We start from the raw sequence: 13,673 nt of genomic DNA, 5'->3' as shown, positions 1-13,673 counted from the left end.
ACAGGGCTATTTTAAGTAGAAATGGAGCTTAAGCCAAATAAAATCTCTCTATATATAGCAAAATTTCAAAAGTTTCAGTCCCAGAAGCAGTCTTTTTTTTTTTTTTTTATATGACCCAAACTGCAAGCTGACCCCTCAAACAAACAACAATCTTACAACAACTGTGAGATCATGAGCTGAGCTGAAATCAAGAGTCGGACGCTTAACTGACTGAGCCACCCAGGCACCCTGAGTGGAAATCTTTTATAGTCTCCCATGTGCCTGTGGCATGTCCTTAGTTAAATTCACAGTCATGAGATCAAGCCCTGCAGAGCCCTCCACACCCAGCGGGGAGCCTGCTTAAGATTCTCTCCCTCTCCTTCTGCCCCTCCACCCCACACGTGCAAGCTCTCAAAAAAAAAAAATTTTTTTTTTAAATTTCCACTCAAGTTACACCAACTTTTTCAGCTGTCTCTGCTCTTATCCACTAAAGAATGCTCACTTTTGGGGCGCCTGGGTGGCGCAGTCGGTTGAGCATCCGACTTCAGCTCAGGTCACGATCTTGCGGTCCATGAGTTCGAGCCCCGTGTCAGGCTCTGGGCTGATGGCTCAGAGCCTGGACCCTGCTTCCGATTCTGTGTCTCCTTCTCTCTCTGCCCCTCCCCCCTTCATGCTCTGTCTCTCTCTCTGTCTCAAAAATAAATAAACGTTAAAAAAAAAAAAATTAAAAAAAAGAATGCTCACTTTCAGGCTGCCACTGATTCCAGAGCTGCTGAAAAGATGTCAAGTCCCAGAACTGCTCCTTTTCGAAATCTCCAGAACTGAGCCTGTGCATCCACAGGGCCTGTTACACTGTTTCTACTTGTTTGTTTTGTTTTGCCTGCTTGTGGAATGTTTTCTAGGGAGAATGCTATAAGCAAAAAGCCCTTTTCTTGGTAAGATGCGCCTCTGTTAATTTGGTGAAATGTCACAGATAAAGATTGTTTGTGTGAGACATTGTGTATTTGCGTGCACACATGCGCACGTGCGTTCATCAGCCTGTGCCAGTTTCTCTCCTTTGAGTGCCGCCTTCAACAATGGAACAGGATGACTTTTTCTTCCCACTCGTTCCTCCTCCGGTGGTCATCCTGCTGGATGACTTAAGGAGACCATGCTGTTTTAGCAAAACATCACATAGGAAATGCCTATGGAATGGCTAATTTGGTAAGTGTGAAAGTTGGGTTTTGTCATTGTTGTTTGTTTGTTTTTTGTTTCGTTTTGTTTTTAGATATCTTACCTTGAGCTCAGATCACTGTGAAGGCCTTTTTTAATTCTCCTACTCTCCCTACCAGACCCAGGGGCTCAAAACCCCCAACAGAGAACAAAACAGAGCGGAAGTAGGATGGAAGAACTGATCCACCTCACCAGAAAAGGAGGATCCTTGAGAGTAGACAGCAAAAGGGTATAAAAGAGAAAGTATGGCCATGGGGGTGGGTTGGAGTTGAGGGAGAAAGGGTTGGTCAAAGGCAGAAGGCATTTCTCTGCCAACCGCAACGCTGGGATATGCATTCACAGTACTAACAAGAGAAATCGGGGGAATGTTGCTGAGAGAACAAGAAACAGGGCCAGCATCCCTCCTGGGCCCTGATTGGTTGAAACACATGACCAACCAGATTCTGTGTAAGCTTGATAAGCTTACAGTAAGTGCATTTGGTTTATGGTCTATACTATCCTTTTCCTTTCAAGACAGGAAAACTGAGGTCCTGGCCGTAAAAGTAGAAATCAGGACAGAGCCATTTTCAGGTACTTCTCATCGACTAGTAAGTTAATTACTAATAAATGGATTAGGGTCACTCCCAAAAGAGAACAGAAAGAAAAAGAAAAAGAAAGCACAAGACCAGAATATCTTTGCCTTGGAGGACTTCCTCATGGTATAGAAGACATAGCATAAGTTACATTTCAGAGCCGGATAAATCAAATCTGCCCCCCCCCCACCCCCCGCTGTGCTAGATGAGAGAGGGGGAATCAGGTTGGGCTGTCTCTCAAGGTAGTTCCCCAATGCCTACAACTACAAGTCAGTATGATCTATTCCAAGCCTCCAATCCACTCCAGTTCGCCAGCCAAACATGTGGGGATTTGGCTGCTGTCCAATAGTCAAGTAAGTGAGCAGGTAGATAAGCAATAGCCAAAGTGGGGTGAGTAAACCAAGGAGATCAACTTTAGATACTTAAAATGTGAGGCTATGACAAAAAGTGTGATTAAAAAAAATCCTGGGAATAACTGAAAATGTGGAGTGAGAGGCTGGGTATAGAGTTGAGAGAAATTAGAAGTGATGCAATATATTTATTCTGGTGGTAGTGATGTGGGAAACAAAGACAGAAGGAAATGGTGAATAAAATTAAATTTCCTTATTACCAGCAGCCCATGGACAAATACTTGAGGCGGGCACAGTGGAACATTTCTCTAGAAGCCTCCTACCGTCTTAATGTGCATGCTTTGCTAGAGGGAGAAACAATCTTAACCTGACAACACCAAAGCCTCCGGGATCCTAGCAGATGAAAACACCTTTGGAAACTTCCCCTTGCCTTTACCTCCCCCAACTCCCAAGTATATAATCAGTCACTCCTCACAATCCCTGGGTAGCTCTTTCTGTCCACAGGCCCTGTCCCCATGCTTTAATAAAATCACTTTTTTGCACCAAAGACATCTCAAGAATTCTTTCTTGGTCATCGGCTCTGGACCCCTACCACCACTCCAAAACCACATCAGTAGTAGCAAAAAAAAAAAAAAAAAAATCAACTTAATGTGCACAAAAGTGAAAAAATGCTGATAAGTGTGTTCAAGGGATAGGCTGTTTCACATGAATCATTTTGATGAGGGAGCAGGGGGCGGGCTGAGGACAAAGTGCAAACTAGTGCACCCCCCCCCCCCCCCAGGTGGAACGTGTGTGATATTCCTCAGGCATTCCTGGCTGCCCAAGGACAAAGGAAAGGAAAGACAAATGGCCAACTGATATAGGTCCCAGTCATACAGGACATGGGTCTCCACCAGTTTACAAATATCTTAGTAAATTACAAGAAAAAAGCAATCTTGTCAATAGCTTAATCTCCAGAAGACTGTAGACTGTTTCCCGGAGCCCCAACATCACCCTCCCCTCCATAGTGATGTGGGGAACGAAGGCAAGAAGGAAACGCACAAGTAAAATTCAGTGTCCTTATAACCTGCAGCCCATTGGCAAATACTTGAGGCAAATACAGAGCAGAACTTTTCTGCAGGAACCCCCTACCGTCCTAATGTTAATGCCTTAGTGGAGGGAAAACAACCTTAGCGTGACAATAGCAAGGCCTCAGGTATCTTAGGAAAGTCCTTCTTTAGCTTATGAAAGTCCTTCTGGAGGCTTCCCTTGTGACTTCACCTCCCCCAGCTCCATAGTGTAAAACCAGTCATTCTTCACAGCCCCAGCACAGCTCTTTCTGCCCACGGATCCTGTCCCCATGCTTTAATAAAATCACCTTTTTGTCCCAAAGACATCTCAAGAATTCTTTCTTGACTTCGGCTCCAGACCCCAAGAACCCCCCATCACCCCAAAACCTCATCAATTTCAATTCAACACATGTTTGTGCACTGGCTCCTACAGGAGGAACTATGTTCATGAGTGTATTTATTTATATACAAGTAAATATAGAAGTAGGATATATTCAGTTCTAATGTATCCATGCCTTCTCTAGTCTATGATCAGTCTCCAGAAGTTGCTACTATATCAGTCTGACTTCTAGTGTATTCCAAACCAACATTGTCGTGGCCTTTAGAACTGGGTATGTTCTTTCTGTTAGGACTCATTGAATCCTTCATATTTAATAAATACGTCTTTGTATTTGATGAACATAGTATTTACCTTTTCTGCAAATATACCTTATCCCTAAGAGACATAAAATTCACCCCCCCTTTTTTTTCTTTTTATGTTTCAAATGGAATCAAGCACTAAAGCAAAATTTTAAATACAGATTTCTTAAATAAAAAAGTAATGGCATATTCATTGAAGAAATTTTAGAATACAGAGAAGTAAAAAAAATTCTAAAAATCACCTAATATCCCGCTCTACCCAGACTTAATCATTCTTAAGATTTTATATTACATTCCAATGTTTTATCTACCTGTGTAATAAAGACAGGATCACACTGTATATGGGGGTTTTCAACTTGCTCTTTTTACTTATGAATTTGTGTTATACGTTTTAAATGATGGCAGAGTATTCCATACTATGGAGTGTAATATAAATTACTTAACCTGTTCCTTTATATTATTGCACCTTTAAGTTGCTTCCAATCTTCCTAAACCATCGTTCTAAACAATATTTTTATAGGTAGCCAAAACCTATAAAAATATCTTTCCTTATTTCCTTCAGATGAATTCTCAGGAGTGGTCAAAGAATTTTCCCACTTAAAATTTTTTTTAATGTTTAATTATTTTTGAGAGACAGAGAGAGAGAGTGCGAGTGGGAGGGGGGCAGAGCGAGAAGGAGACACAGAATCCGAAGCAGGCTCCAGGCTCCAAGCTGTCAGCACAGAGCCTGACGTGGGGCTTGAACCCACGAACTGCAAGATCATGACCTGAGCTGAAGCCGGATGCTTAGCCGACTGAGCCACCCAGGTGCACCCAGAATTTGCCCACTTTAAAGGCTTTTGATCCATATTATCAAATATATACGAGATATGGTATACAAATTTTGCCTCCAGAAAGGTTACAACACCAATGCATATTTCTGAACTCTGACCAACATTAGGACTATAATGTTTTAAGTATAGATCCATCTGATAGGTTAAATGTTATTGGTTGTATTTTTTTTTAATGTTTATTTATTTATTTTTGAGAGAGAGAAAGAGGGGTGAGGAGAGACAGAGAGGGAGACAGAATCCCAAGCAGGCTCCACGCTATCGGCACAGAGCCCAATGTGGGGCTCAAACTCACCAACTGTGAGATCATGACCTGAACCAAAATCAAGAGTCAGACATCAACCGACTGAGCCACCCAGATGCCCCTTTACACATGCTTTCTAAATGAAGATGCTTCAACTACCTCCAATGCAGTAAAGGAAAGGTACATCAAAGGAGTTTTAAACAAAGACATGCAACAAATTGACCAGCATGTGATATATATAACCAAGCCTTGACCCATATTTAATACAATGGCTGGAGTGTACATATCATAAAACCACAATCAGTTGCAGTAACTGGCCAAAGGAAATGCCTATTAACTGTAATCTATCTGATAAAGAATGGGCTAATGGAAGTGGATGGTCCTCATTAAGCCTAAAAGACCAGTAAGATGCCCAACACTGTCACTGTTGTCCCTAGAATTGTCCAGGAAAGAGTGGTGGCCACTCCTGCGGGTTCAGACAAGGAGATGGAGACCACACCATCGCAGCTGAGGCCACCAAAATCATTCTGCTCGGCAGGCAACTTTCTGATTATGGTTGGCTTCTCACATAAGTTTTTCTCCAAACTATAGGATATGCTGTCAGTCAATGCAAACTTCTATTCTCACAGTGATTTGTCTCCTTGAAAAATTAATACATTGGCAATCTTGTTTCTGGTGGATTTCTTATGTATGCCTAATCCTGATGATCAACTCTGGGCATAGTAACAAAATTGAATTTTCAGACTTGCAAAACTAAAGCCAAGACACTGGATGGTGGTGATCCAAGGCAGTTATTAAGTGAGTATGTGACCTCGCTCAATGCATTCTGTGATCCCAACAGTTTGGTAATTGCATTTATTCGACCTTGATGGAATTCATAAAAAGTACTAGAAAAAAAAAATCAAGACCTGGCTACATCCAACAAAATGGATAGATTTTATAAATATAATGTAGAGTGAAAGAAAAAAAGGCCTTTAAAAAAGCCAAATACAGGGGCGCCTGGGTGGCTCAGTCGGTTAAGCGTCCGACTTCAGCTCAGGTCACGATCTCGCAGTCCGTGAGTTAGAGCCCCGCATTAGGCTCTGGGCTGATGGCTCAGAGCCTGGAGCCTGCTTCCGATTCTGTGTGTCTCCCTCTCTCTCTGCCCCTCCCCCATTCATGCTCTGTCTCTCTCTGTCCCAAAAATAAATAAACGTTAAAAAAAAAAAAAGCCAAATACATATAACATGATTTCATTACATAGAGTTCCAAAACAGGTAAAATTAATCCCTACTGTTCAGTTTATATATATATGTGTATATATATCTTAAAGCTATTCATAAAAACAAAATAATTCCACAGAGAAAGGCAAATATGATTTCACTTAGATGTGGAATCGTTTTTTGTTTTTGTTTTTAATTTTTTTTTTCAACTTTTATTTATTTTTGGGACAGAGAGAGACAGAGCATGAACGGGGGAGGGGCAGAGAGAGAGGGAGACACAGAATCGGAAACAGGCTCCAGGCTCCGAGCCATCAGCCCAGAGCCCGACGCGGGGCTCGAACTCACGGGCCGCGAGATCGTGACCTGGCTGAAGTCGGACGCTTAACCGACTGCGCCACCCAGGCGCCCCTAGATGTGGAATCTTAAAAGACAAAACAACAAACAGCAACGAAAAGAGAAACAGACTCGTAAATAGAAAGAGAAACTCGTGGTTGCCAGAGGGGAGGGGAGGAGGGGGATAGGCGAAATAGGTGAAGGGGATAAAAAATAAATAAAAATCATCACCATTTCAGGGCAACACCTACCTCCACTCTGGCAGGGGTTGGCAGTGGGGGGTGAGGGAGATGTGGTCCAGGACACCCAAGGGATTTCTGAGGTATAGGCAATGTTCTGTTTCTCTATTTGAGTGGAGCTTGTATGGATGCCTGCTTTATCACTAGTTGTTAAATTGCATATGTGTGTTTAAAGTACTTTTCTGTGTATATGTGATAGTCCATCATTTTTTTAAGTTTAAAAGGTTAAGACTAATGCACAAATTGGGGGCACTAGAGTCAGGGATCGGAGGAAGGGCTACTAGCACAGGCTCAACAGTTAGATAGCTTTATTTCAAATTCAAATTCCACCACTTAATGCAGGGCATGACCTGAGGCAAGTTGTTTAACTTCTCTGTTCCTCAGGGTCTACTACTTGCCAAACGTGTGCCAGTGCCGGTCACTGAGGACACCAAGACAAGCGGAACCAAATGTGAGCCTCGCCTTTGTAGAGCTTCAGTCTAATGGGAGAGCAGACATTAATCGAATAAACACACTAGATGTCAAATTGAACTATGAAAAATGCTATGAGGCTGGGGGCAAAAAAAGGAACTTAAAAAAAATGACGGTGCTAATGAGAACGTGTTATGTATTTGATCTATTGGGAAGGTCAAGAGAGGCTTCTCTGAGGAAATGGTTGCCAAATTGCGATCTGAAAAATTATGAAGTGTTAATTAACTAGGTAAAGAGGAATACGGGGGAATATTTAAGGAGAGGCAACAGCATGTGTGCAAAGGCCCTGTGGCAGAAGAAGCATGACAAGGACAAGAAACTCAATATGCTGTAAGAACTGGAGAAGCACTTGAGGGCTGGTCCACGCAGGACTTTGTTAGCCATTGTAAAGGATTCTTCGGGAAGTAAATGAGGTTTTGTTTGTGAAACACATCAGCACAGAAGCTGGAACACAGTTCCGTGTGTTAGCTATTGTTGAAAGTGGATGAACAGAAAAGTTGTATGAGAAAATGCAGGTTGAAAATAACTGTGGAGTATGGAGCTGTGGAATCAGTACATTGTTCACCTAAAACTAATGTAACACCGTGTGTTCGCAATACTTCAATTAAAAAGAAAGAAAGAAAATGAAAAGAATGCTGAATATTTTTGAGGCTCTGAAAATTAACATAACAAAGTCTTATTTTACACTAATTAAATCAGAAGAAAAAAAAGGATGCTATGATGCAGTGTACAGGTTAAGAGGTTTTGGAATCACACAAGTTTCAATCCTGGCCTTGCCATTTTATGGGTTAAATGAAGATAATATTTTCCTCTTGGGGTTGTTGTAGTGATTAAGATCATATATGGTAAACCACTTATTGCCTAACATACACTAGGCAGTCAGAAAGATTTATTTATTTTCTTTTATAGTTACTAAGACTAGGAAGGTGGTAGAGAAGATGATAAATTCAGACTTTGCAAATTAGAAGGGCTCTTTGAAAAATACATTTGGCTATACTTAGCCAATTAGGTGCTAATACTCTTTGATGCAGTAATGACACCTTTGTGGATCTAGCCCAGGATATAAACCAAAAGAAGGGGAAAATCACACGGACAAACATACTTGTTGCATGTTATGTCAATAATTATGACAAATTAGGGGCGCCTGGGTGGCTCAGTCGGTTAAGCGTCCGACTTCAGCTCAGGTCATGATCTCGCGGCTCGTGAGCTCGAACCCCGCGTCGGGCTCTGTGCTGACAGCTCAGAGCCTGGAGCCTGTTTCAGATTCTGTGTCTCCCTCTCTCTCTCTGATCCTCCCCCGTTCATGCTCTGTCTCTCTCTGTCTCAAAAGTAAATGAACATTAAAAAAAGTAATAATAATTATGACAAATTAGAAATAATCTAAATGTCCAGTGTATGAAAAAATTAAATTACTTGGGTGCCTACTACATGTCAGGCATTTCATATATTTTCTCCATTTTCTTCACAGCAATTCTGCAATGTGACTATTTATTTGTTCCCACTTTTTAATGACTTTGTTCAAGGTCACACAGCTAAGGATAGAACCCGAATTCAAACTAAGGTGTATATGATTCCACAGTTGTTACAAATATAGATGGTGGAGCAGGCCACTTGAACTTGAATCTCTGTTCCACCACTTACTAGCTACATGGCCCTCAGCAAGTCAGTTGACCTGTCTCAGTTTCCTCCTCTATGAAATGGAAATAATAACAGTACTTTCCTCAATGGTTTAAATGAGGTGATACATAAAAGTGTTTACAACAATTTCTTTAAGAGCTACAGAAGTATTAGCTATTATTCAGAGTATTATGCTTCCATTACACCATGCTGCATCAGAAGCTGTAAATATAGGTTTTAATTAACAATGATAGTTTTTGTGTAACGTTATGTGAAAATATGAGAATACAAAATTGTATCTATGCTATAATTACAACAATGTAAAAGGCAGTATATAAGTGGACAAGAACTAGGATTTCTACACCAAAAAGACTGTATTTGTTGGGATATTGGTACTATGGTGAATTTATTTTCTTTTAACTTGCAATAATATTGTTTCATAAGAGTAACAACAATAAGGTGTTTTTTTTTTAATTATGCTTAAGAAATTTTTTAGGGGCGCACACGTGGGTCAGTCGGTTAAGCGTCTGACTCTTGATTTTGGCTCAGGTCATGATCTCACGGTTCATGGAATCGAGCCTTGAGTCCAGCTCTCCGCTAACAGTGCCCGAGCCTGCTTGGGATTCTCTCTGTCCCTCGCTCTCTGCCCCTCCCCCACTCACACACAGCTGGCCCCCTCTCCCTTTCTCTCTCTCTCTCATTCTCTCCTTCTCTCGAAATAAATAAACATTTACAAATATAGAGGAATTATTAAGAATTAAAAAAAAAAGAAACTTTCAGTAGTGTGGCTGCATACTTCTGTCTCTGCTGTGTAGAAACTCTACTACTAACTGGGGACTTACCCTCAGGCTAGACCCTTTGAGGGGTTCGGTGTTATTGGCTGAAGCAAGACACTTATTGTGCAAGGATTAATTTCCCAGTCTCTGAAATGATAGATCTGGATTCAGTTTCATGTCTATGGCTGAACAGCTGAGTGAGCTTAGGCCAATCACTTAACCTCTCAGAGCCTCAGTTTCCTCCTCTGAGAGGACATTCCTCATCATAGAGAACATAACTATGTCATGGGTTATGTTTTCTTTTTAATGAGTAGTAAATATGATAATGAATATGATGCTTCCTTGACACCCCACCAAGATTATCACAATTAAATATTTCCTAGAGTAATCAGCTGTTTAATGTTTGCCTCTCTAAGACATCCTCTGATGTCTTAGGAGATAAACCCCACCAAAGCATGGAGCACTGCATTGCATAGTGCAGCATCTAGCATAATGCTTTGCACATAGTAAGCGCTCAGTAAACACGTGGATGAATGCATGAAAACCTTATAGGAATGGTCTTGGCAGTTTCCACTACAGAAATGTGATCGGATTTAGTGTTGGCTCAGGAAAAGACTCACACAGCATGGTGTTGTCTTCAGCTGTCATAGCAAGGCTATGTGCTCTGCCCAGAGATACACAGCCAAGGGGGAAGTGTGGACCGAAATCCGAGCCACTGACCTGGCAGGGGGCAGGGGGCACAGATTGTCTACCCGGAACCAGAGATGACTTCCGATAATTCGCACAAAGGAACCACCATTTAGGCTAGCAGTGGCCTTGGGTCACAGAATCAGGGATCCAACCTCAAAAACATCCAATCCTGGGAAAATACATTAAGGGGCTTAAGGTAGGAAGGGGGAAATGACCAGATGAAAAGCCCTTCAATTTAAAGACAGTATTTACCTTGTCCAAGCAAGCAAATAACCCATTCACCACTACCCAACTCCCCCAAAAATGAATGTCTCTGGTATCTCAGCTGAACCTTTAGGTGGGGCTGAGGGCAAGACTCTGTTTTTCCACTGGAGGACATGAGTCAGTGAACAGTGAGGTTCTACTTAATCACCACCCAAAAACAAGGTCCTTAAAACCAAGAGCTAGAAAAGCAAGGAAGTGATTAATATAAAAGTCAGGATAGTGATTATTCCTTGGTCAGGGCAGGGTGGGGGTGGGGGTGGGGATGGGGGTGGGGGTGGGGGTGGGGGTAAGGAACCTGATGGAGAAGCCATATATAGAGGTTTTCCGGGGTCCGAAAATGTTCCATTCCTTGACCTCTGTGGTGGTTGCTTCATAATTATACTGACACATGCTCTATGTAATTTTCTAAATGTGTCTTATATTTTACAATTTCAAACAGCTGGAAAAAAACACAAACTATACAGTGTTTTTAAGCAGGGAAAAATGACCAGATTTGTATTATTAGAAGATCACTTGGCTGCTGAATGGAACATTGATTGAAGGTGGGGCAAGGCTAGAGACAGAGAAAACAGGAGGTGATGTGGCTGCTATAACTTGGTGGGAGATTATAAAGACAGGCCAGGACCTCCCCCTTAACCTCCCTCCCTGGTGGCTCCACTTAGAGGGACTCACACTGCCTGGCCAGTGGCACCGAGAGCACATTTTTCACAATGCCACAATATTATCCAAGCTGAGTTGACACAGGGGCTTCTGTCTTAACATAGAATCACTGTCATGATATCTAATCACTCCAGACTTTACAGAGTATTTTCACATCTGCCCTCCGGGACCAGAATGTTAGCTCCATGAGCACAGAGGCTTTGTCTTGTTCACGGCTATACCCTCAGTGCCCAGAACTGAACTTGATACACGGTGGGTGCTCACTACATATTACGGAATGAAGGAGCGCATTTAATTATCATTGATATTTAATCATCACGACAACCTGTGAGGACAGGTAGGCCACGAATGATCATCCCCATTTTGGAAGTTAGGAAACAAAGACTTGGGGAAACGAAGGAACAGATCAAAGAGCTGATACTTTGGTGGACAAGAGAATCGTGATTTGATTTCAGGTTTTCTGCTTCAACTCCCTTGTTCTTCCCACTCCTTCACAGCTGAAGAGCCAAGCCTTCAAGTACTTAAAGCCCTGAAACACCAGCTGGAAGGAAGTATTCCAAAATACATAATGCTATCAGATATCCTATGTCATCGGACGTGCTGGGTACAGGATGAGCGAGGCCTGTCCAGGGCTCAACACCCATCACCACAGTCCCCTCAGAGGAGATGCAGGGTTCCCCTGGCAGATCAGATCCAGTCGGCCCTAGGCCAGCTGGCACCTGTATTTCCCCACATCCCTGACTTGTCTCTGCTCCTCATCCCATTCTACCCCTCCACGCAAGAGAAGCTTCCAAAGACCCTGTTATTTCACAACAAAAACACGCGTTCTCATTTTTCTCCTTAGAAGAAAAGGAAAAGAAACAATAAAGAAATATGGCAGCAGGCAGTTTCGGTGCTCCTCAAGAGCCTTTGTCACCCGAGTGGGATTCCGTGGGGAGGCTAAACACATAATGCTCCATGAGAAGTTAATCTTGGTTTCTTTCCTCTTAATGTTAATTAAAAGTAGTCATTTGAAGCAAAAACCACAACTCGGATACCTAGGGACTCCAGATGTTCAATTAATAGGAATGTTTATACACCTGGAATTATGTATGTCCTCCGTGGGAATCTTGGTCAAACTCCAAGAACCAGCAAACACAGTATTTAAAACAGGGTTTTGGACAGAATACTTGAAACACACAAACCGCTCAAAAAAGTCAAACTTTTAGGTCACCTTCCTCCCTTCTTCCCCTGCTGCAAGGCCTGATACTCACTTTATCCCAAGAGCAGTGTGGTCTAGGAGAGTTGGACCATCCTAGTCAGTTAAACAGTCTGTGTAACCACCCTGAGAGTGTCACACGTAGGACTCACCAGAAATTCATTGGCAAACTCCTCTTTGTTAGATTTCTTGTTTTGGGCCTCATCCAGGAACTTCTGCAGAATTTCTCTTTGGTCCATGCTGCAGGGCAAGAGAAACTGTCTACCAGTGGGTTAAGAGAGGGCATGTCAAGTGGATGTCATGGCCGAGATACCACCAAGAAGCCACTGCTGCCTCCAGAGCAGAGCATGTTGAAGGCTGTGGTTAACTGACTTCATCACAAGCCCTAGAGGAAATTAGTACGCAACCAGCCTCTGTGGTCACACAACAAAGCCATCATCACTCCAGGGCCCTAGCGCCTTCCTTCTCGAGGAAGGAACCTGGTTACAGTTCAAGTGCTAACAAACAAGAGGCTAACCAGAGCATAACACATGGCCTGCTTAGCTCTGACACCGTTCCACTCCATCATCTTTAAGTCAAATTCACCCTTTTTCTTGCTTCCTAGAGAAAAGGCAGAATTACAGGTCTTAGGAATGGGGTCTGCCTCTCCCCATTTCCTCAATGAACACAAAGGCCCTGTCGATCCTTTCTGTTTCCTCCTGTCCCAAATGAACTCAGCCAAGTTCAGTTAGGGTCCGAAAGGGAGACAGACACCGTTTGGAATTAAGACACCTTCTGCCTGCACTATTCTCCCCCAAAGTTTCTTGTCCATGCGATCTGTGGAAAATTTCTGTTCATCAGAGAAGGCTTTTTTATTCAGCAATCTTATGTCTGCCATATACACCTCAAACTCTCTTTTGGATGAAGCAAAGTCAGCTGCTTCTGACAGTCTGTGTCTCTCCGTGGGCTGGGGAAGTGCTGACCTCCACTAAGGGAAGTGCTGTTGATTTCAGGACTGAGTATTGGTCTGTATAAGATCCAGGAGGACAGTGGCCCCCATGAGGAGCACCTGACCAGGAAGTTGGCACAATATCCCCTGTAGGCAGTGCTAGTAAACTATAAGGAACAGAAAAAGAGTAAAATCATCCACCTTGCTGGCAGCAGTATAACTTTCAGGGCCGAAAGGCTGAAGAACCATTTCTAGAGAAGGCATTCTACTATCCAACTAGTGCCTTGGAAAAGGCCATTGCTTCAGGAAGCCACGCTGTGCGTGTGGCATTTTGTCCCTGACAGACAAGCTGTTCGAGAGAAAGCTTCCACATCTCAGCTTGCGTAAATCCTCTCCTCAGTGGGTACAAACCTACCTAAG

At 42.7% G+C, this 13,673-nt stretch overlaps 1 protein-coding gene across 2 annotated transcripts in view; it reads right to left on the bottom strand.

Annotated features, from left to right (window-relative positions):
- PTPN22 (protein tyrosine phosphatase non-receptor type 22) overlaps positions 1-12,674 on the bottom strand; it is a 60,225-nt gene extending 47,551 nt beyond the window's left edge. For both annotated transcript variants that reach the window (XM_047872895.1, XM_047872894.1), the window contains exon 1: positions 12,478-12,674. In XM_047872895.1, coding sequence (XP_047728851.1) covers positions 12,478-12,564 — 87 coding nt within the window. In that variant the 5' untranslated portion in view covers positions 12,565-12,674. The remainder of the gene's footprint in view (positions 1-12,477) is intronic.
- Between the last annotated feature and the right edge of the window lie 999 nt (positions 12,675-13,673).

Source organism: Prionailurus viverrinus, chromosome C1 (assembly GCF_022837055.1).
Source record: "Prionailurus viverrinus isolate Anna chromosome C1, UM_Priviv_1.0, whole genome shotgun sequence".
In the NCBI taxonomy this organism is placed as follows: Eukaryota; Metazoa; Chordata; class Mammalia; order Carnivora; family Felidae; genus Prionailurus; species Prionailurus viverrinus.
The sequence above is the reverse complement of the archived record's forward strand: the minus strand, read 5'-3'. Positions and strand labels throughout refer to the sequence as shown.